This window comes from Phyllobates terribilis, unplaced genomic scaffold (genome assembly GCF_046119375.1).
Source record: "Phyllobates terribilis strain yellow unplaced genomic scaffold, ASM4611937v1 Scaffold_8__6_contigs__length_399053987, whole genome shotgun sequence".
In the NCBI taxonomy this organism is placed as follows: domain Eukaryota; kingdom Metazoa; phylum Chordata; class Amphibia; order Anura; family Dendrobatidae; genus Phyllobates; species Phyllobates terribilis.
In genome coordinates, this window is record NW_027362768.1 from 140,339,442 (window position 1) to 140,365,960 (window position 26,519).

General features: G+C 40.9%; 1 protein-coding gene across 4 annotated transcripts in view; it reads right to left on the reverse strand.

Moving 5' to 3' along the window:
- The window catches only part of PAPPA2 (pappalysin 2), a 331,936-nt gene that overhangs the window by 110,015 nt on the left and 195,402 nt on the right, over positions 1 to 26,519 (reverse strand). For all 4 annotated transcript variants that reach the window (XM_073643372.1, XM_073643370.1, XM_073643374.1 and 1 more), the window contains exons 12-14: positions 14,720 to 14,809; positions 13,114 to 13,249; positions 1,438 to 1,627 (exon numbers count right to left, since the gene is read on the reverse strand). In XM_073643372.1, coding sequence (XP_073499473.1) covers positions 1,438 to 1,627; positions 13,114 to 13,249; positions 14,720 to 14,809 — 416 coding nt within the window. The remainder of the gene's footprint in view (positions 1 to 1,437; positions 1,628 to 13,113; positions 13,250 to 14,719; positions 14,810 to 26,519) is intronic.

Consider the following 26,519-nt stretch of genomic DNA (forward strand, 5'->3'; position numbering starts at 1 on the left):
TGAATTAAATGGGCACAAATTACATGATTAAGGTATTTCTCCCAATAAACTATTTTATTTAAAACTCTTAAAGTCCTCATAAAAAATCAATGAAAACCTATAAGAAGCTATGACAGCAGTGTGATCATAGCTTAAAATCATCCCTGTTTCAAAATCTCAACAAACTTTCCATAAATTAACAGTGCCAGTAAACACAGGAAATTTTCTTATATGTATGTCTTCTCAGGAAAAATATCTTCTTTCTCCACTTATGAGCCACTTCTCTTTGTCCTGCTCAAGATGAAATGGACTGATAGCTCAATGATGGGTCAGATTACAACTTTCTGTCAAAGTCTATGGAGTGAAGAGGGATGAGAGAGGGAGCAGCAGAGAAATAGAGGTAGAGAGACACACAGATAATGTTGTTGCTTTCTTGTAAGTCTTTAAAAGGAATTTGTTAGTAGGATTTTGCCCCCCCCCCCAACTTTTTATTTGTGTATGTAGCTCTTTCAAAGACAAGTCCAGCAATACCTTTACATGGCCAGTCCATTCCTCCATTACTGGAAAATCAGAGTTCAAATTGATATGTAAATAGGGCTTTAGATCTGAAGCCTCTGTCACTCCAGCTCTATTTGCATATCAATTTAAATGCTGATTTCTCAGTAACAGAGGAATGGACTTGTCTAGATAAAGGTATTGCTGAACTTGACTTTGAAGGAGCTACATTTGCAAATAAATAATTTGGGAGGTAAAATCCTGCTTACAGATTCCCATTAATCTTAACTCAGAGCAGCATTCACAGCTACATTGCTGAGTAGAATTGTTTAATGTCCTCCATATGGCTGCTACTTTTGAAGATGTCTTACAAAGAGACAGAGGTGCAGGAATTCCTAATGTTTCTGTGGACTATGTATGGGAAATATTATAGCAGCTAGGCTGCACCCACTAGCTCAGGGACAACTGAAGATTACAGCTAGATCTTGTAGAGGAGTAAACTAGTGAACAATGCTCCGTTAACTTCATGTAATGGCCAGACATAATGTGACTCTTCATATATGCACACATGGCAGCTTATTTTGAAAAGTCACCCAAAATATGAGAGATAGGCGAGCCTTAAAAATATACACACATCGTAGCATTTCATCAATTACCTGAAAAATATTTAGATTTGAGAGTCCTCAGTGGTTGATACCTTTTAATGGCTAACTGAAAAGATGGTAACAAATTGCAAGCTTTCGAGACTACTCAGGTCTCTTCATCAGGCTAGCATCCTACTATCAGCTAGTATCCTACTAGCTTGATGAAGAGACCTGAGTAGTCTCGAAAGCTTGCAATTTGTTACCATCTTTTCAGTTAGCCATTAAAAGGTATCAACCACTGAGGACTCTCAAATCTAAATATTTTTCTATCTACTGGCTAACACGGTACAAGAATATATATTTTCCATATATCAATTACCTGCAACTCTTTCTGATAAATTCCTTCCCCACTGATGAATCGCTGCTGCTAACCGGGGATCTAAGGGCCACTCCATGTACCCCAATGAGTGAGGAGGAGAACTTCAAAGTAAGTGACTCCACTTTGTACGTTGGGTTTTGGGGACATCTCAAAACCACAGGATTACTCTGGCATGAAAGCTGGTGCGTTCCTAGGAAAACATAGGTATGATAATGGCTTTAGCTGGTTATTCTATGAGATATGTACATTTCAAAGTGATGGTATATACATGCTGGGGTATACATCTCAATTGAGGAAACTTTGGGATTGATAATGCTGAGATTAATGTTGTCATCAATGGGAGGACTATGAAAAGCTTTGACAACAGAATACATATAATTGAAGCTTTTTTCCTTGCAAGTTATTATTTTTGATGAAGAAAGCATATTTTAAGGCATGTTATTTTCTTTTGCAAGAGACCTCTGAATCTAAAGGGTCGTTTGGCAGCGGCAGAAATGGGGCCTCCACGCGGAGCCTATTCCTTTGTACTGAAGATGCTGTATGAGCACTTTTATGTACCTGCAGAGCAATTCACTCCCATTCCCCACCTCCGGGAAATGCTTTGCAAATGCTTTCAGCGATCATTTTTTAATCGTATATATTGAATATAATACAGACCTCACTTTATTATTGTTATCACTTCTAAACACCTTTTCTTCAGTTACATTTTTTTTTCTCCTCATTTTATCTTTACTCTTTTAGGATCAGGATAAATAAATGGGTTCTCCATTATGGACAATCTCTACTTTTTAGAAAGGTCCCTAAATAATCTGTATCACTGCTGCAACCCCCAGCAATAAATTGTAATATGTGGAAAACAGGGCTGTAAGTGTTAAACCCGTTTACCTGTAGCGCCACCACTGGTAAAAATATGCATTACATTCTGCCTACTAAAATAGATGGTCTCCCTGTGTAATGCGGGATAGAACAGCTCCTCCAGTGGATGCTCTTTGCCATCACGCTGCACTTTGACCAAGAAATCAAGATCCTGAACAAAAAAGTCCCCCACTAGTAACTAAAAGAAAATGGTAATGGGTGATGGATTTCAGCACTATCTGCTTAAAATCTGAGAAATGTGGGGAGAAATCAAAACTGGTAGGTACATTACTTATTGGCAGGATTTTATCACCCCCATCATTTGATATCATTGTATAAGGGTCCAGTGCATTTTGTTATTAATTATTTAAAGAGAATCCGTCAGCAGGTTTTTGCTATGTAATTTGAAAGCAACATGATGTAGGGAAAGAGACCCTGATTCCAGTGATGTATCACTTAGTTTACTGGGTGCAGCATTTGTTATAGAATCACGGTTTTCTCTGCTGCAGCTCTAGCAGAGCTCGGAATGCTGAGCCCTGTATATCCCCGCCCACATCACTGATTGGCAGCTTCATGTGTACACGCTATATTGGCAGAAAGCTGGTAATCATGGGTGGTTGGACCAGGAGGCACAAGACATCTAGTCCTCTATTGATAATCTCCTGCAGATAAAACACTGATTGTATTAAAACACAACCAGTCCAGAGTCCAATGAATTTTGTTAATAATTATTTAAAGAGAATCGGTCAGCAGGTTTTTTTGCTATGTAATTTAACAACAGCATGATGTAGGGACATAGATCCTGATTTCAGTGATGTATCACTTAGTTTACTGGGTGCAGCAGTTGTGATAGAATCACAGTTTTCTCTGCTATAGATCTAGCAGAGCTCGGAATGCTGAGCCCTGTATAACCCTGCCCACACCACTGATTGGCTGCTTTCTCTATACACTGTATATAGACAGAAAGCTGTCAGTCAGTGATGGGGATGTGGTTGGACTAGAGGGCACGAGGGAAACTTGTCCTGTAATGATAAACTGCTGATAAATCACTGATTTTATTGAACACAGCAGAACAAAGCCCAGTAAGTGATACATCATTGGAATCAGGGTCTCTGCCCCTCCATTATGCTGCTCTCAGATTACATAGCAAAAACCTGCTGACAGATTCCCTTTAATTGATTGTTTGGTTCTTTCCAATATAAGAAATTCCATAATTTATTATAACTTTGTGCTAGGAAAAAAAAAGTGCCAGGTTATAAAACTTTGTTGATTATCAAGGCATTTTTATACAATACTAGAGCATGCTGAACTTAAAAAAAAGACACCCCACAAAACAAGTGTTAAAACAGCAACAAAAGTGCATTGTAATGTGTTTCATATTTTCCTGCAGACAAACAACTGACTGCAGCGTTTTTGCAAATACTGCTGTGTATAAAAATACATAAATTAAGTTCTTTCTATCTTCATAGATGGATATTGATGATAGTTCTTGTACAAGTAAGAAGTCTATCAATTTACTGCTTAATAAAATTTGCAGCCATTCTAGAGGTATTAAAACTTTTCTTTTGTTTGCTTGTTGCCTAGGAGACCGACCACCACTGCTGTCTGTCTTCTAAGAATTGTGCTGAAGCCGGCTGGGATTAGGAGGTAACAGCACGCTCCAGCAATCCTGGCCAGCTTCAGAACAGTGCTTACAATCTTAGCATAAAAGAACTTGTAAGCACTGTGCGTATTCTGTTGTCTAGCAGCGGTGGTCGGTCTCCAAGGCAATAAGTTGTAAACAAAAGAAAAGTGTTAATATCTCAAGAATGGGTAAAAAAAAATCATAAATAGTTTGTGTTTATAAGCACTATCCAAAAATATCCATTATGAAGATGGGAATAATTTTTTAAGCACTAATACCAGTAATTTGGATTTATTGCCTTTTAGGACATGCTGGACTATAGTAGGAACTATGTGGTATGTTCACATGTAGCCATTGACCTGCATGTTTTTATATTTTAATCTAATAATGACTTTCTGCATTTTCATTTGCCTGATATTAGAATATCAATATCTAAATAACTTGTGTCACTTATTAGGCTGTGTATTGTTGTGTCAATAAAATCAGTGTTTTATCAGCAGGAGATTATCACTAGAGGACTAGGTGTCTCCTGCCTCCTAGTCAACTGCTCGTTGTAACTCCGCCCCCACCACTGATTAGCAGCTTTTTGTCAGTGAACACAGAAAACTGCCAATCAGTGGTGTGGGCGGGGTTATACAGAGCTCAGCATTCTCAGCTCTGCTACATCTGCAGCAGAGAAAACATTGAGTGCATCAAAATGACATCCTGTAGACCAGCAGGTGACACGTAGCTGGAATTAGGTTCTCTGTCCCTACATCATGCTGCTCTCAGATTACATAACAAAAAAACTTTTGACAGATTCTCTGCAAGAAAAACAATTTCAATTTTATTACTTATTTGAACTTCTCTGAAAACAAGCAGAAATAATCTTATTTTTTTTTCCCTACAGAAATAGTGCGTCATCATCATCATCGAGCATTGAGAAAATTAGAATTCTGTATTTCTAGTTTTGCATTTTCCTAAATAAAGTGCATGGTAAAGTTATGTCATCTGTTCAGCGAATGCTGATGCCGTATGATTTATTGTGTAATCTCATGATATTGATTTAATTTCCGTAATGTAAAGCAGTGTGACATCCAGAGCAAAATGATAAATAATTACTCACACATAACAATAAGCAAAAACTGTAAATGACAGCTAAGAGAATAACAGAATTGACTCCAGTATTCCTGAGCTCAGATCATCTAGACTTGTTACCAATTGGATAATCATTTTAACTGATTTCAACTGCTCTGAAACCAATAAACTCTTGTTGTTTCAGCTGATGTTTGTTTCCAGTATCTCCTTGTTTCATCCTGCTTGATGACTCCTGAACAGGCCACTGGTATGTCCTGGCATATTTCTGAACACTGCCCCTGGTATCTCCTTGCCGTTTCCCTGGTTAGTATTTCTTGACCTAAGCTCCTGGGCACTGCTCTTGGTCTCTCCGGCCCTGCTCCTGAACATTGTCCCTGGTATCTCCTGGACAGTGTTCCTGGTATCTCATGGCCTGTTTCTGGACACTGATCTTTTATCCCCTGCCCAGCTCCTGAATACTCTGCCCAGCTCCTGAATACTCCTTCTGTGTCTCCTGGCCTGTTCCAGGACATTGCTCCTGAATCCCCTTGTCTGCTCCTAAACACTGCTCCTGTGTCTCCTGGCCTGCTCCTGGACACTACTCCTGTATCTCCTGGCTTTCTTTTGAATACTGGTCCTGGTATCTTCTGACCCCAACTCCTCCATAATCATTGACTCTGCTCCATATATCTCCTGGTCTGCTCCTGGATATTGCTATTGTATGTCTTGGTCCTGTCCCTGACCTTCTCTTCGACAGTGCTCCTGGTATCTTCTGACATGCTCCTAGACACTGTCCCCAGTATCACCTGGTCAGCTCATGGACATTGCATTGCTCCTGGTATCTCCTGGACTGTTATTGGACACTGCTCTTGTATCACCTGGCCTGCTCCTGAACACTGCTCCTGGCCTTCTCCTGGACACTGCTTCTATGTCTTTTCACCTTCCCCTAACACTTCTCCTTGGCTTCTTCTGGTCCCATCTCTTGCATAATCCTGGAATTCTGCATCTAACCTAGGTATCATGGAATAATGCCCCTGTATCTGAAATTGATACTGAGCGGTGTATGTGACAAGTGCTGATTGCACACTACACCTCTCATCTCATATCATGACAGTGCTGTGAGATGAGAGCTGTAGTCTGTGAGCATTGATTGTCACACTGATCTGCATCTATCCCTGGTATCGGGAAATAATGTACCTGTACCTGGGATTGATGCAGAGTGTTGTATGTAACAAGTTCTGATTGTACACTGTACACTACATCTCACAGCATGACAATGTTGTGAGATGAGAGCTGTAGGGTGAGATCATCGCTTGTCACATACAGAGCTCTGCATTCATTCCAAGATGCAGAGTGGTGTTTATAATGGCACACATATCTGCTCCTCTCCCCCTGCACAGTAATTGCCAGCCGTTAGATCTATGTGACCTGGTTAGATATCACTCTTACCATATAACACAGAAAAATTTAGTTCTGACATTCTCTGTGGGAGTTTTCTATTTTCTTCTGCTTTTGATTGGCCTACTCCATGCAGAGGAAAAAGTAAATGCCCCCAGTGAAATTATCATATAAAGGTTTAAGAGGTAATATCTCCACAATGGAGATGAGATATAAAAATAAACAATATGTTTTAGTCAGATCTTTAGCCTCTTCATCATAATGTCACCAGTTTATCATCTAAATATAAAAGGTCCCCTTTAAGATAGATGATCAATATCAAATCAGTGGTGACCCGACACACAGCACACTAACCAATCTGCATTTCAGATGTTGTAAGCAGTGTACAGCTCTGTGCTCTGTCTAGTGGTGGATTCTGGGTACTGCAGCTTATCTGTCATTCCCTTCAATAAGAGCTGAGCTACAGTGCCTGAGAACGGACACTACATTGAGTACAGAGGTGTGCTGTTTCGGCTCTATAATCTGTTCACATCTGGCCTTTGGAGCCTAATGCAGCTGACCTATGGGGGTACTAAGTGTCGGACCCCCCACTCATGTAATACCCCTTTAAGTCTGAAAAAAGGTCATCTGATTATTAGAGGCGGGATCAGTCCATCTATGAACCTATCCATAGGCAATTAACTAACAAGTTAAGTGCCTTTTTAATGTTTTACTGTCACATAGAAAAACCTTCTATCACCCATATCTTTCCTATAAAAGAACCGACATGATAAAGCATTCAACTTCCAGTTCAGATCTCCATTTTTATGCATACAAATGCTACAATTTCTGAAAGTCTGCAAGCTTAAATCTCCATTATATAATCAGCTTCAGACTACATTGTAAGCAGGCTGCTGCCAGAGGAAGAACGTGAATTATTTATTCCAGAGAGGAGAACGCTTTGTATTATTACATACCACAATACCAGCTATCCCACGTAAGGTCAAGAATTTCTCTGTACTTGGGCATTACCATCTGAAAGCCAATGGGCTGATCAATTCAGTAAAGAATAAGAAAATGAATTTATTGACCTGTTTTGAAATAAAGTTTTCGGTAGCTCTGAATCTATACTGTATATTAGGAATTACTTAAAATTGTATTCGCTTCCTATAATGTTATAGTATATTAATAGGATAAGTCCTCATATTGTGATCATGGGTGGGAGACCACTTTGGTCTTGGTGGGCATCCCTTTGATTTTTTTCCCTTTTGTGTATTTAGCTAAGAAACGTGCATTAAAAAAACTGCAAAAGTGGGGTCACATCAGTTATGAGGGTGTCTTGGATATATGTGATTGCTGTGAAGAACTAGATCACATATCTTGCAAGAAAGATGTGAACAAAACGTAAGAGCTGAGTCCAAAGGATCCTTAAACTTTCACCCTAAAAAAGAATCGGCCAGCAAGTTTTGGCTATGTAATCTGACAGCAGCATAATGTAGGGACAGAGACCCTGATTCCAGCGATGTATCACTTAATTTACTGGATGCAACAGTTGTGATACAATCACTGTTTTCTCTGCTATAGATGTAACAGAGCTCTAAATGCTGAGCTCTGTATAACCCCGCCCACTTCACTGATTGGCCAAATAATGTATACACTGTATATTGGCAGAAAGCTGCTAATCAGTGCTGGTGGTGGGGTTGGACTAGGAGGCCCAAAACATCAAGTCCTCTAGTAATAATCTCCTTCTGATAAAACACTGATTGTATTGAAACAGCAAAACACAGCCCAGTAAGGGAAATATTAATGGAAACAGGGTTCATGTCACTATTCTTGCAGAAGTCTCCATAAGCAAAGGTTTACGTATCGAAACATTGATAACTCTAATTCAAGGTACTAAGACAGCAAGCAAAACTGCAATCAGATAGGAACAGGTCAGAGCAGGTGGAGTACCACAGTGTACAGTTGACAAGCAGAAGTCAGGGCAGGCAGCAGATAATAATCTGTGGTCAGGTGGAGTTCCATAGTATACAGTAGACAAGCAGAGGTCAGGACAGGCAAGAGATAATAATCTGTGGTCAGGTGGAGTTCCATGGTATACAGTAGCCAAACAGAGGTCAGGACAGGCAACAGATAATAATCTGTGGTCAGGTGGAGTTCCATGGTATACAGTAGCCAAACAGAGGTCAGGATAGGCAGCAGACAATAATCTGTGGTCAGGTGGAGTTCCATAGTATACAGTAGACAAGCAGAGGTCAGGACAGGCAGCAGATAATAATCTGTGGTCAGGTAGAGTTCCATGGTATACAGTAGACAAGCAGAGCTCAGGGCAGGCAGCAGACAATAATCTGTGGTCAGGTGGAGTTCCATAGTATACAGTAGACAAGCAGAGCTCAGGGCAGGCAGCAGACAATAATCTGTGGTCAGGTAGACTTCCATGGTATACAGTAGACAAGCAGAGCTCAGGGCAGGCAGCAGACAATAATCTGTGGTCAGGTGGAGTTCCATAGTATACAGTAGACAAGCAGAGCTCAGGGCAGGCAGCAGACAATAATTTGTGGTCAGGAAAAAGCCGAATCAAAGCCAAATATAACAGTACTAGAATACTCCTTAGCACAGTAGAGGAACAAAAATAATTCTGCTGAGGTGCGGAAAAATTAGGGAAGGATCCTTTTGAAGCATGTGATGGCCAGGAAGTGACTGGAGAGAAGATATATTGGCCAACGCTGGCCCTTCAACCATGGCTGTCACTCCTCTCTCCAAGTCCCACATGGGCATCCTGTATGGTACATACATCCTAGATCTTATTCTTAGATTAGTTTTACCGAGTATCAGTAAATTTACTACAATTTACAATATATTTTTAGCCCACACAGTGCAACAAAAACTACTTTACTTTCACATGAGAATAAGAAGCCGAGAGACCAGGACGGAAGTCAACGAGAAAAGTCATGGAAGACCTGCCCAGAGGAGAACAGTGGACAGGTGTGGACATACCACAAAGGAGGGTAGCAAAGACAAGCAGAATCATGGTCAGTGGTAAGAATGCGGCAGGACACGACAATGGGTATAATTCATGGTCCCATGATTGTGTTAAGGTGGTATTCCCATCTTTAAGATCCTATGCCAATAGGTAGTAGGTCTAATAATAATAATATTAGCAAATACCTTCATTTACAAATGTAGTATAGTTCTTCAGTTTCACTATGTCACTTACCTCATGTGCAGGACATTGCAGTAGCTTAGGTATCCATGGTTACCATCACTAACTAACGGTCACTATATGAGTGGTTATAACCATGTATACCTAAGCTACTGCAATGTCCTGCACATGGGGTAAGAGACATAGCAAATCAGAAGAACTATACTACATTTTTAATTGGAGGTATTTGCTAATATTATTATTATTACACCTACTACATATTGGGATAGGATCTTGGAGATGGGAATACCCCTTAATTCTCAGGCCAGTCATGCCCGCAGGCAGCTCATATTCTCTTCCATATTGTGTCATTCGGTACCATAGAAACTAGCAGACAAGACTAGAGCACTCTGTTATCAATCTGGAAAATAACGCACATGCGTTGGCCTATTGACTTACATTGGTCCGTGCATTGTCGGTGTGCGATCCGTTATGTACACCGACTGCACACGGACCGAAAATACAGTTGTCTAAACCGGCCTTGAGTGCGTGTAGTAGAGCGTTCGCTTCTCACCATGTTTATATACATCAGTTACTGCACTACAAGCCTGATCCAAGGAACAGATGTCGCCCCCATGTTAGCGATTCACTAATAATGACACAGTGTTTTCTTATTGCTTTTATATCTATAAACACCTTCACGAGTTGTTAAGTAATAATAACGTGACACTAATGAAGCCAAAATATCTCCAGCAGATGGCATGACATCATCATCAAAAGTACGGGCGAGAGCGCATGGTGACACCTATCAGGCTGAATGTGCAGTGCCTACACAATTATGTCTGGGTAGTAAGCCTGGAGCTACTGCGACATCTAACAATCCCAGATTTGGGATAGTTTCTATAGCTTTCCCCCTGTATGCCAGGAGGATATATCCATTTATTACACAGTATATTCGTTTTTAATGACAGAAGAAACGTAAAATACTGCCATCAATTATTACATCTGCTGCTTCGTACCATGTTCTATTCTGTATGATACATATACACTGCTCAAAAAAATAAAGGGAACACTTAAACAACAGAATACAACTCCAAGTGAATCAAACTTCTGTGAAATCAAACTGTCCACTTAGGAAGCAACACTGATTGACAATCAATTTCACATGCTGTTGTGCAAATGGAATAGACAATAGAGGGAAATTATTGGCAATTATCAAGACACCCTCAATAAAGGAGTGGTTCTGCAGGTGGGGACCACAGACCACATCTCAGTACCAATGCTTTCTGGCTGATGTTTTGGTCACTTTTGAATGTTGGTTGTGCTTTCACACTCGTGGTAGCATGAGACGGACTCTACAACCCACAGAAGTTGATCAGGTAGTGCAGCTCATCCAGAATGGCACATCAATGCGAGCTGTGGCAAGAAGGTTTGCTGTGTCTGTCAGCATAGTGTCCAGAGGCTGGAGGCGCTATCAGGAGACAGGCCAGTACACCAGGAGACGTGGAGGGGGCCATAGGAGGGCAACAACCCAGCAGCAGGACCGCTACCTCCGCCTTTGTGCAAGGAGGAACAGGAGGAGCACTGCCAGAGCCCTGCAAAATAACCTCCAGCAGGCCACAAATGTGCATGTGTCTGCACAAATGGTTAGAAACCACTCCATTAGGGTGGTATGAGGGCCTGACCTCCACAGATGGTGGTTGTGCTCACAGCCCAACACCGTGCAGGACGCTTTGCATTTGCAATAGAACACCAGGATTGGCAAAGTCACCACTGGCGCCCTGTGCTCTTCACAGATGAAAGCAGGTTCACACTGAGCACATGTGACAAACGTGACAGAATCTGGAGACACCATGGAGAGCGATCTGCTGCCTGCAACATCCTTCAGCATGACCGGTTTGGCAGTGGGTCAGTAATGGTGTGGGATGGCATTTCTTTGGAGGGCCGCACAGCCCTCCATGCGCTCGCCAGAGGCAGCCCGACTGCCATTAGGTACCGAGATGAGATCCTCAGACCCCTTGTGAGACCATATTCTGGTGCGGTTGGCCCTGGGTTCCTCCTAATGCAGGACAATGCCAGACCTCATGTGGCTGGAGTGTCAACAGTTCCTGCAAGATAAAAGCATTGAAGCTATGGACTGGCCCGCCCGTTCCCCAGACCTGAATCCGATTGAGCCCATCTGGGACATCATGTCTCGCTCCATCCACCAACGTCACGTTGCACCACAGACTGTCCAGGAGTTGGCGGATGCTTTAGTCCAGGTCTGGGAGGAGATCCCACAGGAGACCATCCGCAACCTCATCAGGAGCATGCCCAGGCGTTGTAGGGAGGTCATACAGGCACGTGGAGGCCACACACAATACTGAGCCTCATTTTGACTTGTTTTAAGGACATTACATCAAAGTTGGATCAGCCTGTAGTGTGTTTTTCCACTTTGATTTTGGGGGTGACTCCAAATCCAGGCCTCCATTGGTTAATAAATTTGATTTCCATTGATGAATTTTGTGTGATTTTGTTGTCAGCACATTCAACTTTGTACAGAACAAAGTATTCAATGAGAATATTTCATTCATTCAGATCTAGGAGGTGTTAATTGAGTGTTCCCTTTATTTTTTTGAGCAGTGTATTTTATATACATCACACAGAACAGGATTTATGTTTTTTTGAATGGGTCAAAAACGCTGCAAAAACGGTAAAAGAATCGATATGCTGCGGATTTGAAAAACTGCTTTTATGGTTCAAATCTTGACATCCAGTGGCCTTTTTCTCTATATTCTCCATTCTATTCTCCATACTAGCTGCCATACTAGTCTCTATAGTCTCTATGCTTGTTTTCATAGTCTTCAAGTCTCCATAGTCTCCATATTAGTCTCCATAGTCTCCAAATCTCCATAGTCTCCATAGTCTCCATAGTCTCCATACTATTCTCCATAGTCTCCATACTATTCTCCGGTTATAGGAAGTTTCGCCCCCAGCAGTTCGCCCCCAGCAATTTGCCCCCCAGCAGTTCGCCCCCATCTGTTTGCCCCCAGGTACATTTCGCCCCCGCAAATTTCGTCCCCGGACTGGGGGCGAACTGGGGGCGATATGTGCGGGGGTGAGACGTGCGGGGGCAAAACATCCTGGGGGCCAAATGCTGGGGACGAAATGTGCGGGGGCGAAATGTACCCAGGGACGAATTGCTGGGGGCGAACTGCTGGGGGCAAAACATCCAATTCCCCTCCATACTAGTCTAAATAGTCGCCATAGTCTCCAAGTCTCCATACTAGTCTCCATAGTCTCCATACAAGTCTCCATAGTCTCCAAGTCTCCATACTATTCTCCATAGTCTCCATACAAGTCTCCATAGTCTCCAAGTCTCCATGCTATTCTCCATTGTCTCCAAGTCTCCATAGTCTCCATATCTCCATAGTCTCCAAGTCTCCATTGTCTCCAAGTCTCCATAGTCTCCATACTAGTCTCTAAGTACTCTATAGAAGCCACATGGGCATCCTGTATAGTTTACCACCGATCCCATTATTAGGTTGGTTTACTGAGTAATTCGTAAATTTACTGCAATTTTCAATATATTTTTAGCTTACACAGAGCAAAATAAAGAATTCTTTCAATCCACTTCACTTACCAAGTGAATGATCCTGTCCTGTCACGTCTGTCAGGTGAGCAGTCACTGTGGCCGTCGGAGGGCTGGCAGGAAGGTTTCCATCAGAGGACAGGTAAACGAGGAATGAATCTGCAAGACTGGGTTTATCAAAGCTAACCTGAGCAAAGGAGGATTAATAATGAGAAGGTAACAGTTACCACTTGTAAAGAGCAGAATATAATCCGTGCACATAATGGTAAATGGCATCTGTAATATAGTAAATGAAATCTGAATCTTACTGCATCAAGCAAATAAAAGTCTCGTTATTCCGCATGAATTAATGCAGATGGATCATTACTTATTCCTCTGTGAGTAAACATATTGGAGTCCTCGGTACAATGCGAGGAATAAATTTAAACCTAATGTCTGCCTAATGCAGGGAAAAAAATGTGAATTCTAATAATTTTCGCTAATAATTTGCATAAATGCAAATAGGACACTTTAGCCATGTTTAGAGGATGGGTACAATTCTATATGTTTCTTTATTGGGAAAAAAAAATTCTTAAAGGGAATATGTCAGCAGATTTTTGCTTTGTAGTCTAACAGCAATATGAAGTGGACAGAGACCCTGATTCTAGTGATGTATCACTTAGTTTACTGGATGTACCAGTTGTGATAGAATCCTTGTTTTCTCTGCTGCAGATCTAGCAGAGCCCTGTTTAACCCCACCCACACCACTGATTGGCTGATATCTGTATACACTGTATATTGGCAGAAAGCTGCCAATCAGTGGTGGGGGCGTGATTGGAACATAAGGCACAAGACATCTAGTCCTGTAGTGATAATCTCCTGCTGATAAAACACTGATTGTATTGAAACAGCAAAATGCAGTCTAGTAAGTGACACATTGCTAGAATCAGTGTCTCTGGCCCTATATCATGCTGCTCTCAGATTACAAGCTGACAGATTCCCTTTACTAAAACTATAAAGCTTTCCCCATTTCTCCGGGCTGCTTCGCCTTGTGTTATCCGGTGATATATAATTGGGACAGAAAGTGCCTTTAAAGGATGATTTGGGCATAAAATATTAAAGACCTATCTATATTATATGCAAATTTAACACCCAGAACCTATAGAGCAGGTACAGTAGACCATATATTCTCCCATCCGAGGGAGTCGGAATGATTATGCAAATCCCACTCTGATCAGAGTGTGAGCCAATTCTCTTGGAAGAGAAGATAGAGAAAACAAATTCTCCATCTTCTCCATTCTGTTAGTCCGTGGAAATCGGACTGCACTCAGGTGTCATCTGAGTGCAGTCCGATGATTTCCACGGACCCATTGATTTGCATGGTTGAGTGCGATTTGAAGATCGTGTGCACTTTGTGCATGTTGCAATTTTTTTCTCCGACCAAGCCAGTCCAAGTAAAAAATAGGACATGTGCACGGGCCCATAGACTAACATTGTTCCGAATGCAACTGAAAATACGGTCATCTGTACGAGCCCTTATGCTAAATGAGCAGGAATTCTAGATCACCAAATTGCCATAACTTGACCTATATGAACCTACCGTGCACCTTTATAAATGTCCATGCAGAATATACATACATATAGATACTTGCAGCACAGTTTTGGAGAGTTCCATTACCTTTAACCATACAGTGTGTTGGAGAGGAGCGTTGCAGGGAACCCATGAAAGCATTTTCTGTCCAGGCACCACATTGAGCGGCAGGCAGCTCTACAAACAAAACACAAGACACGTCTAGAAAAATAATCTTCCTTTTTTCCACCTCAATTGCTTATAGTTTAGATTTTTTTTTTCCCAGGGACACTTCAATACTGTACAAAAGCATCCAAGCACATAATGAGCTGTATTATCTAGTGATGGACCATGGTGTGCTAAACTATCCATCAAAACATGTTTACCAACCAGACGTATTTTGCATTTTAAATTATCCCGTCGAATAAATATTCATTTACAAAACCCAAATAATTAGAATAATAGAATCGCAGCCTGTTTATATTTCTAAATTATATTTTGCAATATTCCTAGGAGAAATTCTCGACAACCTGAGGATGTTTAATGAAAACTGCCAAAACTTGGACGATGTTGTTAAGCAGAGGACCCCTGTGTAACAAAAGTACATAGCTGCTGCCCAACAAAATAATTTGGCAAGTGCAAGGGGTGCATCAACGAAATCCAATCTCATGGCACATTATTTAACAATGCTCAGATAAGTCCTGTTCACCTCCATCGAGCAAAAGTCTAGGCGCTTTTATGTAGTGTTGTAGACTTTTGTGAATTTTTAAGGTGGTAGATCGAGGCATACATAAAATATAGGGAGTCCTTTAGCAGATATTTAATTGGGCACCCTATTATGGTGTCTGATTTCATTACCTAGGAAGGAAGAGCTGCTGCTTGGGCCAATTCTCCACGCTAGTGTTTGCTTACAATACAGTTCATCTAGAGAGGCATTTTAGGCTATGTTCACATGCAGCGTTTTTTTTGTTTGTTTTTTTTTGCAACTTTTTTTTTATATAAATTACATTTTTGCAGGATCTTTTCACCCACGGAAAATAAAGAGAAAGTGTAAAAATGCTGAAAAAAAAATGCAGCAAATAGGTTTTACTGCGTCTTTGCGGCGTTTTTTTAATTTTTTTTATTAAACGTGCACTGTAGACAAATCACACATGTTCCGCACCAAAAAAACACTGCAAAAATGCAGAAAAACATGCTTGTTTATGCACTGTTTTTACTACCAAGAGAGCAAAAAAATAGTGTAAATGCGGCATGTGAATATAGCCTTAGAAATGTTTGCACCACCCAATTGAAAAAAAAAAATGGCACCATTGATAGGCCGCCTTCCCTCTAATAGTCCCCACACACTTAAAGGGAGTCTGTCAGCAGGTTTTTGCTACCTCCTCTGAGAGCAGCATAATGTAGGGAAAGAGAAGCTGAATCCAACGATGTATCACTTAGTTTACTGGGTGCAGCAGTTGTGACAGAATCAGAGTTCTTAGATTTAACATGAAGCAGAGCTGAGAAAGCTAACCCCGCCCACACTATATACAAAGTCCATAGACAGTCAGGTGCCTATCACAGGAGGGGGTGGAGTTGGACCAATGCACACAGGCAAGCAAGTCATAGCATTGATAATGTCCTGTTGATAAAACCTTCATTGTAAGTAAACAACAGCATACATCTTGATAAGTGACACATCGCTGAAATCTGTGTTTTAACCCCAATCTCAGTTTAAATAGCAAAAAAGTACAGGCAGATTCCCTTTAAAAATTTGATTTAACCTTCTGATTTTAGCAAGACTGTCTCACCATCTAATGTGTATGGGGATTCCCTGTTCTCCAATAAAAAATATTGAGACTGAGGAGAGAAGGATCGGGCATGTTGAATCACCACTCCTGATACTTTTGTTTCTATAGGAAATTGTCACGGGTGTGTCAGATGCAGCAGGCAGTCGCTCTGCATCTGGCTGCAGAAGGTCTCTGCATTTGGCATTGCAGACAACTTCTTAATCCTTCTGACTTTTGGACCGAGTAGCAACTTCCCTCCTGCTCTGATTGACACACCCTGGTCTGGGTATTTATAAACTCTCAGTCTGTTTCAGGGAGTCACCAGTGATATTCTAAATTTCCCTTGTGAAGGTTTGAAGCTACATCAGTCGGCTAACTTCCTCTCTGGTGCCCTTGGAGGACATTTGGTGTTATCTCTCTGGAGTCTGCTCAAGCTAAGGTGTTCACCCTTTGTTTGTCTCCCTTGTTGGCTTTAGTTTATAAAGACCCCCGCTCCCTACTCAGGGCCTAGCTCTAGGGATACATAGGGCTTAGGTTTCCTGCTCTCCGATTGGTGTGGAACCAATATAGGGACAGTAGGTTAGGCAGGGTGTTATTAGATCTGCCTAGGGTTCTCCACTCTCCCTTTCCCTAGTGTCTGGGCTTCCTTCCCCTCATCCCTTCGTGTTGCACTTAGTCTTTGCCACACTGTGCATGACAGAAATATGGAGTCACCAGACATGTCAGGCAGGAGTTTACTCTTCTTTCTCCATTGAAACTGCTTGGCCAAACAGAAGTAAAACAGGAAAGGTAGCTGTCAGCTGAGTGACTGGTCGGTGACTATCTTAATGTACATGAGCTCCATAAAGCACCGCTAGCAGAAATATTGTCTGCTTCTGTAGTTCATATGACCTTTGAGGAGGACCGTAAAAATCAGAAGAGTGCTATCCATTGTTTTGATGGATAGCACTCGTCCTGAGTCAGTCCGAGGAAAAAAAGTTGCATCTGATATCGCATCGCACTCAGCCATTCATGTCTATGGATCGGTGGAAATAATTGAACCACACTTGGATGACATCCGAGTGCGGTCCGAATACTTTTTTTTATTCTCCTCATCCGAGAAAATGGGATGACACTTTTATCTGATCAGAGTGTGATAAGCATAATCGGAGCCCAAAAAAACTGAGAAAAACTGTCGTGTGACACTACACTGTGTTCCAAATTATTATGCAAATAATATTTTCTCAGATTTTCCCAAATTACCTATATGAATTGCAGTCATTGTAATTTTCCAGTCAAATAACTATTAGAGTACAATTGAAAGGTTTTTGTACAAACTGCCTATGATAACAGTATATTTTTAAAAATATAAAAAACTCAAACTGCACTCAAAATGCATGTTCCAAATTATTATGCACAGCAGAGTTTTCAACCTTTTCATTTTAATAAAGAAGAAAAAATGGTCATTTTTGAAATTATAAGCATTAGCAGGTTATTACAAACTGAAATCAAACAGTTTTCAACTCAAAACTTTATTCTAGGTGATGTTACATTTGCACATAGGACCCCTTGTTCGAAAGGAGCTTCTGAACTCTCTCATCCATTGAATTTGTCAGGTTTTGGATGGTTTCGGCTTCCATTGTTTTGCATGAGGACAGAATACCCTCCCAGAGCTGTTGCTTAGATGTGAACTGCCTCCCGCCATCATAGACACTCCTTTTGATGATGCTCCAGAGGTTCTCAATGGGGTTGAAGTCAGGGGAGCATGGGGGCCACACCATAAGTTTGTCCCCTTTTATGCCCATAGCAGCCAGAGATGCAGATGTGTTATGTGCAGCATGAGACGGGGCACATCTAAGCAACAGCTCTGGGAGGGTATTCTGTCCTCATGCAAAACAATTGAAGCAGAAACCATCCAAAACCTGACAAATTCAATGAATGAGAGAGTTCAGAAGCTCCTTTCGAACAAGTGGTCCTATGTGCAAATGTAACATCACCTAGAATAAAGTTTTGAGTTGAAAACTGTTTGATTTCAGTTTGTAATAACCTGCTAATGCTTATAATTTCAAAAATGACCATTTTTTCTTCTTTATTAAAATGAAAAGGTTGAAAACTCTGCTGTGCATAATAATTTGGAACATGCATTTTGAGTGCAGTTTGAGTTTTTTATTTTTTTAAAAATATACTGTTATCATAGGCAGTTTGTACAAAAACCTTTCAGTTGTACTCTAATAGTTATTTGACTGGAAAATTACAATGACTGCAATTCATATAGGTAATTTGGGAGAATCTGAGAAAATATTATTTGCATAATAATTTGGAACACAGTGTAGACTGTGGTTTCTCAGATCCTTTTTTTTCTCATACGTGAAAAACAGTCCAAGTTTATTTTCAACGAACTGGACCCATTTTTGGGAAACGTGTCACTTTTTATGATCTCTGTTGCATCTGTTTGTCATATATATATAAAAAAAAATCATAGCTTTTCCAATCCATTAAGCAGGAAAATGCGGACGTTAGTGATGAGTGAGCGTAACCCTTTCACCGAGCACGCTCGGGTGCTTTCCGAGTATCTGCGGCGTGCTCATATGTTAAGTTCGAGTCCCTGCCTCTGCATGATTTATGGCTGTTAGTCAGCCTCAACACATGCAGAGATTGCCTGTTTGTTAGGAAACCCTCACATGTGTTGAGGCTGACTAACAGCCGTAAATCATTCAGATGCAGGGACTCGAATTTAATATACGAGCACGCCAAAGATACTTGGAAAGCACCTGAATATGCTCGGCGAAAGGGTTAAACGCTCGTTCATCACTAGTGGACATCGATGTGCTATCCGTTTTTTTTTATGTGACCATTGACTTGTATTGGCGAGTTTGATCCCCAACATTGATCAAAGAAGGATATGTCTCCATTTTTATTTGTTTTGGGGTTTTTTGGAGACAATCGGTTCTAAAAAAAAAAAGGGACACATTCTTTGTAATGGGTCTGTGATCTATCCATAAAAATAACGATAACACATGCCTAAAAAACTGATGTGTGAAAGCGGCCTTATACACAAAAGTCTATAATATCTATCTTGAAAGAAATCTATCATATAAACCTATCGTATAGTTTATCTTGCAGGTAGAGGTATTTGATATTGTATTGAGAGGAGAGGATATAGTTTTGGATATGAATTGGTATAGAGTATGCGGTAATTCATTTATATGGGCACTGACCCACTGCAGGATTAATATAGTTTTATCATAAATAGCACATAGGGGCTTTATTTCAGTATTAAAATATTTCCAACTTATTACTTAAAAAGGACTTATTTGAATGCAATTAAAATAATTAGGGAACATGTTTCTCTACAGGGGTCCTTGGAAGTCTGTACAAATACACAATTTAATGACCTAAGAAGTCATAGTCTGGAGGCATGAAGAACATTGTGAACTGTGGATTGCCTCAGAAGAACTCAATCAATGTACTGTGAAGTCACATTAAAATGGAGTGTGGAGAAATGCTGCAAACATAGAAAACTTGTGACAGAAACTAAGAGCTGTCACATATACAAGACGTGGGCGATAAGCGTTTGTTATGTTTTATCTGTTTTCTTTATTTGTAGCTTTTGTTTAGGTTTGTAAATTATGTGCATGAGCTTTCCAATGGAAGAAATGCTCAGATGAATGTAGAAGTCAACTTTAAAGGGGTTGCCCACTATCCCTTAGAGGAATAACTCAACTCAGCCTAAAATAAATGAATAAAAACTACTTGGTACCTCTTGGATTTGCCCTTTTCCTCTAATATCAGCCTTGTGTCCCCTCAGCGAATTCTAACTAAATCCAGCCTTCAATATTCCTTCAGAGCAGAAGTCCGCTTTTCCCCTTCCCTTGACAGACTGCTGTTGAGAAGTGTAAGATCCCACTCTTCCTCCTGGGATCCAAGGGATAACTTTTCTCTTTGCAGAGAGTGACATGTCAAGCTTGACATGTTATGTGACAAGGCTCGTTAGAGAGTCGATATTGACTGTTAGGATTGCTACTTCTTATAGGTGGCACTAGAGTTCTAGTCCTCTTCCTCTCTGAAGAGACAATTTGCATATTTCCCAGAGGAGCATTGCAAGGCTTAGAAGTCTCCTCACCTTGGCATGTCACTCTCCGCAAGGAGAAACATTATCCCTTGGATCCCGGTCAATCGTCTCTCACTCAGCCAAACCATATCTCACACATTGCAATGATGAGGGATTGTGATTTTGGCTATTATCCTAAGTAATGTAGGAAGGCTCGTTAGAGAGTCGATATTGACTTTTAGTATCGCTACTTCCTATAGGTGGCACTGGAGTTCTTCACTGAAGAAACAATTTGCACTCTTCCTCCTGCAAATTCTGTTCTCTCTTTTCACACAAATGTACAGCTTGTATAATTTCACCCTTCCCCATTGCAGACTTCTACAGGTTGTGCTTTTTTCCCCTATCTATACTGTAATACAGTACACTTAATGTGATCGGCCTTCCCCGAACTTGAATACTTTTTCGTCCCACAGAAGAAGCCTCGGCGAAACGTGCATCTGGGTTTTTTCCAGGTAATATCTATTATACATCATATACTCACTATGAGCTTATGATCACTCTGTACTTTTAGGATTACCCCATATTCCACGGGTGGCTGTTGAACTGTATTTACCATCATTATGACTAAGCTTTGTAGGATTTTTTCTCTATATGTATGTACCTTGACTATCTCAGGTTATTTACTTTTTGTCATTTCATAATTGTAAACATTTTTCTCGTGATTGGTGCAATATTATTTTAAATCCTACTTGTGGTTTGGGTTCAACTTTTCCAAGGTGTTTTGTAATTATTTTGCCATACTGTAGATACATTTAGTTGTACCTTGTTCTTTGGTGCTTATTTTTCCCCTGATGTTATCACCCTTCATCATGTCATTTTATGGATTTAAATTTTTTGTTTCAATAAAGCAATCATTTTTTTTACCTTAGCACAGATAATTCTTTTGTAGTTTTTATGGATAGAAACAAGTGGTATAGCGGACACAGCAAGGAGCAGTGTGCTGTCAGATTTATATAAGTACCAGCACAACAGTCAGTTATTTGATGTAGTTGTAATGCAGGTTATGGAATGCAACGCACAGAGACACAAGGCAAGGACAGTCGGAGATGATTATAAACAGTTTATAGATATATACAGTACAGACCAAAAGTTTGGACACACCTTCTCATTTAAAGATTTTTCTGTATTTTCATGACTATGAAAATTGTACATTCACACTGAAGGCATCAAAACTATGAATTAACACATGTGGAATTATATACTTAACAAAAAAGTGTGAAACAACTGAAAATATGTCTTATATTCTAGGTTCTTCAAAGTAGCCACCTTTTGCTTTGATGACTGCTTTGCACACTTCAAGAGGTAGTCACCGGAAATGGTCTTCCAACAATCTTGAAGGAGTTCCTAGAGATGCTTAGCACTTGTTGGCCCTTTTGCCTTCACTCTGCGGTCCAACTCACCCCAAACCATCTCGATTGGGTTCAGGTCTGGTGACTGAGGAGGCCAGGTCATCTGGCATAGCACCCCATCACTCTCCTACTTGGTCAAATAGTCCTTACACAGCCTGGAGGTGTGTTTGGGGTCATTGTCCTGTTGAAAAATAAATGATGGTCCAACTAAACGCAAACCGGATGGAATAGCATGCCGCTGCAAGATGCTGTGGTAGCCATGCTGGTTCAGTATGCCTTCAATTTTGAATAAATCCCCAACAGTTTCACCAGCAAAGCACCCCCACACCATCACACCTCCTCCTCCATGCTTCACGGTGGGAACCAGGCATGTAGAGTCCATCCATTCACCTTTTCTGCGTCGCACAAAGACACGGTGGTTGGAACCAAAGATCTCAAATTTGGACTCATCAGACCAAAGCACAGATTTCCACTGGTCTAATTTCCATTCCTTGTGTTCTTTAGCCCAAACAAGTCTCTTCTGCTTGTTGCCTGTCCTTAGCAGTGGTTTCCTAGCAGCTATTTTACATGAAGGCCTGCTCACAAAGTCTCCTCTTAACAGTTGTTGTAGAGATGTGTCTGCTGCTAGAAGTCTGTGTGGCATTGACCTGGTCTCTTATCTGAGCTGCTGTTAACTTGTGATTTCTGAGGCTGGTGACTTGGATAAACTTATCCTCAGAAGCAGAGGTGACTCTTGGTCTTCCTTTCCTGGGGCGGTCCTCATGTGAGCCAGTTTCTTTGTAGCGCTTGATGGTTTTTGCAACTGCACTTGGGGACACTTTCAAAGTTTGCCCAATTTTTCGGACTGACTGACCTTCATTTCTTAAAGTAATGATGGCTACTCGTTTTTCTTTACTTAGCTGCTTTTTTCTTGCCATAATACAAATTCTAACAGTCTATTCAGTAGGACTATCAGCTGTGTATCCACCAGACTTCTGCACAACACAACTGATGGTCCCAACCCCATTTATAAGGCAAGAAATCCCACTTATTAAACCTGACAGGGCACACCTGTGAAGTGAAAACCATTTCTGGTGACTACCTCTTGAAGTTCATCAAGAGAATGCCAAGAGTGTGCAAAGCAGTCATCAAAGCAAAAGGTGGCTACTTTGAAGAACCTAGAATATAAGACATATTTTCAGTTGTTTCACACTTTTTTGTTAAGTATATAATTCCACATGTGTTAATTCATAATTTTGATGCCTTCAGTGTGAATGTACAATTTTCAAAGTCATGAAAATACAGAAAAATCTTTAAATGAGAAGCTGTGTCCAAACTTTTGGTCTGTACTGTATATATAACAGGTGTTCTGAACAAGGGGATAACAACAAGGGTATTGAACGGTAATTTGAAATATTAGCAAAATACGAAGTCTCTCAAAGTAATGCGGTGCACCCAGTCAGGGGAGTCACCACGTCAGTTCTTTATCTCTATATATGGCCCTAGCGGGTGTCACCGGTTATTCCCGCTAGGCCGCAAGTCTTTTCTGGACAAAATCAATTAGAGCAAGTTTAGCTTCTTCTGCACCAACTGTTCCCCTCCCAACTTGAGTACCTAAACCCAACTGGCCCCGGTACCGTGAGTGAACAGTAGAAGTGACGGCCCTGTTCACGTATGCAGCTCCTCTGCTTTCACTGGCGTGACTTTCCTGGCTCAGCAGTCTCCCAACTCCTCTCTTCCTGGCCGTTGGAGGCAGTCTCTCAAGCCGTGGATAGGGGGGGTCCAGACCTCGTCTGTCGGCGGGCGACGTCAGGTTCCGCAAACTCACTCAGCACCGCAAGCAGGTTCCAACTCTCTTCAGTAGGCACAGCACTCTAGTCACATCTGTGAGGGATCTGGAGCACATTCACTGGCGCCCGGCTGTGGCACCTCACAGGCCTCCGGCTTAGACCTGCCACGCGGGGCTTCTCAACACGCAGGGAGCACGTCTGCTCCTCTCTGCTGCTTGGTGCCAAAAAACCCTCAGGCTTGGTGCGCTGGCCTCTTGTACCTTGGAACTCCTTCCTGGAAGTCACCTGACTGGGTCCAGTGTCTAAATCTGCTCCCCCTTCAACTTCTCTTGTACATCTCAGTTCCACATAACTGTGCCTGACCAGCAGATGGCCATCTCTCTCTATCTTTGAAGCACCCTGTAAGAATCCTCTTAGAGGCCCTTTTGTCTCCATTGCATAGTTACAAATGCTCTACAGCAAAATCATGGTAGCAAATTTTTAAATAGGATCCATAACTTGCTCAAAAGAATTGATTCAAATACCTTGTAAAAATTCCTGAGCTTCCCTGATTTTTCCTCTCTTTTTTCGTTTTGATCTGTGGCACTCTGTTGCAGAGATATTCGCATTTGATTCTTCTGGAACGCAGTATGTGAAATCTCTGGTTTGCAGTCCAATTGGGCGTTTCTTCTGAGTCTCCTCTTGGGGGCGTGTGCATTTTCACTCCTCCTTTTCAGATACTGCCAATCACAGATTAGCAGCTGATCTAGCAGTTTTGGATGCTGCCGAGCTGTGATTGGTAGTATCTGGGAAGGAGGTGTAAAAGTGCACACGCCCTCAGAGGAGACTCAGAAGAAACACCCACTTTCATTGGAAGCAGAGATTTCAACATATTGCGCTCCAGAAGAAACAAGTGTAAACATTTCTGCAATGGCGTGACGCAGCAAAAAACGGAAAAGGAGCTCAGAGATTTTTACAAGGTATTTAACTTGATTATTTAAGCAAATGGCAGTCCCTCTTTAGAAAGTTTAGAATGTTTCCTAATTTTTCTTATAGTAAGCAAATAAAAAAAAATCAGTGTGAAGGTTTTCATGAGTTTTGAATTATTGAGAATTGCAAAAAAATTCAGAACTTAAGAAAATTAAATGTATATTATATCATTGGTCACACTCACAACTTTATGTTATGATACAGTCAGCGTTTTATATGCTCTCAAATTGTAGCTTACAAAAGTCCCACAATGGTATCCCATATATAGTGATATTGATCACAAAAAAACTCCAACAATTTGTAGCGACTACTTGCATATAGGATATTAATCCAAAGAACAAGAAAATGAGTATATCAGATCATAAAATTTAACTTTTATTAAATAAAGTCACAATACTATAAAAACTAGATAAAAATCACACCAGTAACTTCATAGGGTGGGTATCGTCAGAAAATGGCATTAAATCACATATTACCATACAGATGGATCACAAAGCACTAACAACAAAGTTGTGGTATATAATGGTGTACATCGGACTCAGTAGCTATAACATACCAAACAAATAAATAAAGTTGCACAGCAATCTTATAGTATGAAATTGGTGTTGATAGCTCATAACCATGATTGAGAAAGAATCTAATCTACATGTAATCGCATATATACAAAAGATGCACAAAGTTTGCCGTAGTGTCCATTACCTGATGGAACAATGAAATGAGTAAGCAGGACGACCTGCCGCTCCGACGCGCGTTTCGTCGACCTTCTACAGGGAGCGCAAATTGTGTCTACATGACACACCATATTCTCTCACAAAAGCAAGGATTCTAGAGGAGTGTACCTTCATAACATTGCAAGTACTGAAGCATGTCATGATTGTTATGTGTAAAGCCATGGAAAAACTTTATGGGCTTTTGCATAAAATTAGAGGCACATAGAGGTACAGTAGACATGGTATTCAGGATCTAGACAATATGTGTCTGGGTGATAGGGTTATCATCAGGGATACAAATGACTGATGTGCCATTGTCTAATTTGAGTTCTTTTAACACTACTTTAAGCCCAACTCTCTTAACAAAAAATTAGATTTAGATGTTATCACAGTCTAAGAAACCAATTCTTCAATCTTTTCCCATGTTGAAAAATACAAAAAAGATAAAATATATTTCTTATTATGCCATGCAGGATTAGCTCACATTACTGTGTGCCCTACTAAGTATTGCTGAGTAGCTGCACAGTAATCATCTGGTAGTGAGAATGATCAAAGACCCTGTTGTATAAAAATATGCTTCATCACAGATATGTAACTTTAAAGTGGTTGCCCGGCACTAAGATATTGATGGCCTATCCACAGAATAGGTCATCAATATCAAATCAGTAGGGTCCAACACCTGGCAACCTCACTTCTCAGATGTTCACAGTGCATGGAGCTGGAGAACGACATCTGCAAAGTTTACAAAGCTGTTATGTTCAGGCTCCATACAATGTCAACTTTTAGCAGCCGGAGCTCTAGCTATAAGCTGACCAGTTGGGTTGCTTGATGTGGGAACTTAACCCATCTAATATTGATGCATTGTCGTAAGTAGGGATGAGCAGACCAGTGGAAATTTTGGTTCTGGTACCTGAACTGTACCCGAACTTGAACCAGACCCCAAAACCCATTGAAAACAATAGAGACCCAAACTTTGGGTCTGGGTAAGAAATCTCTCTCTGTTTCTATCTCTACAACAGATTTCCCCCAAAACTCTGAACATTGCAATGGACTTCCGGGGAATCTGTCCAGTACAAACATGAACTTTTAAGTTCGGATTCGCTCATCACTAGTCGTAAGAATAGGTCATCAGTATCTTGGTCCTGAAAACTCCCTTTAAGCTCTAGTGTCCCAATGCCTCATTTAGCAAACTGTTGTGTTATTATATGCCAGAAAGGCTTTTCTGTCCTCTTAGGCATCAAGGATTTGGTGT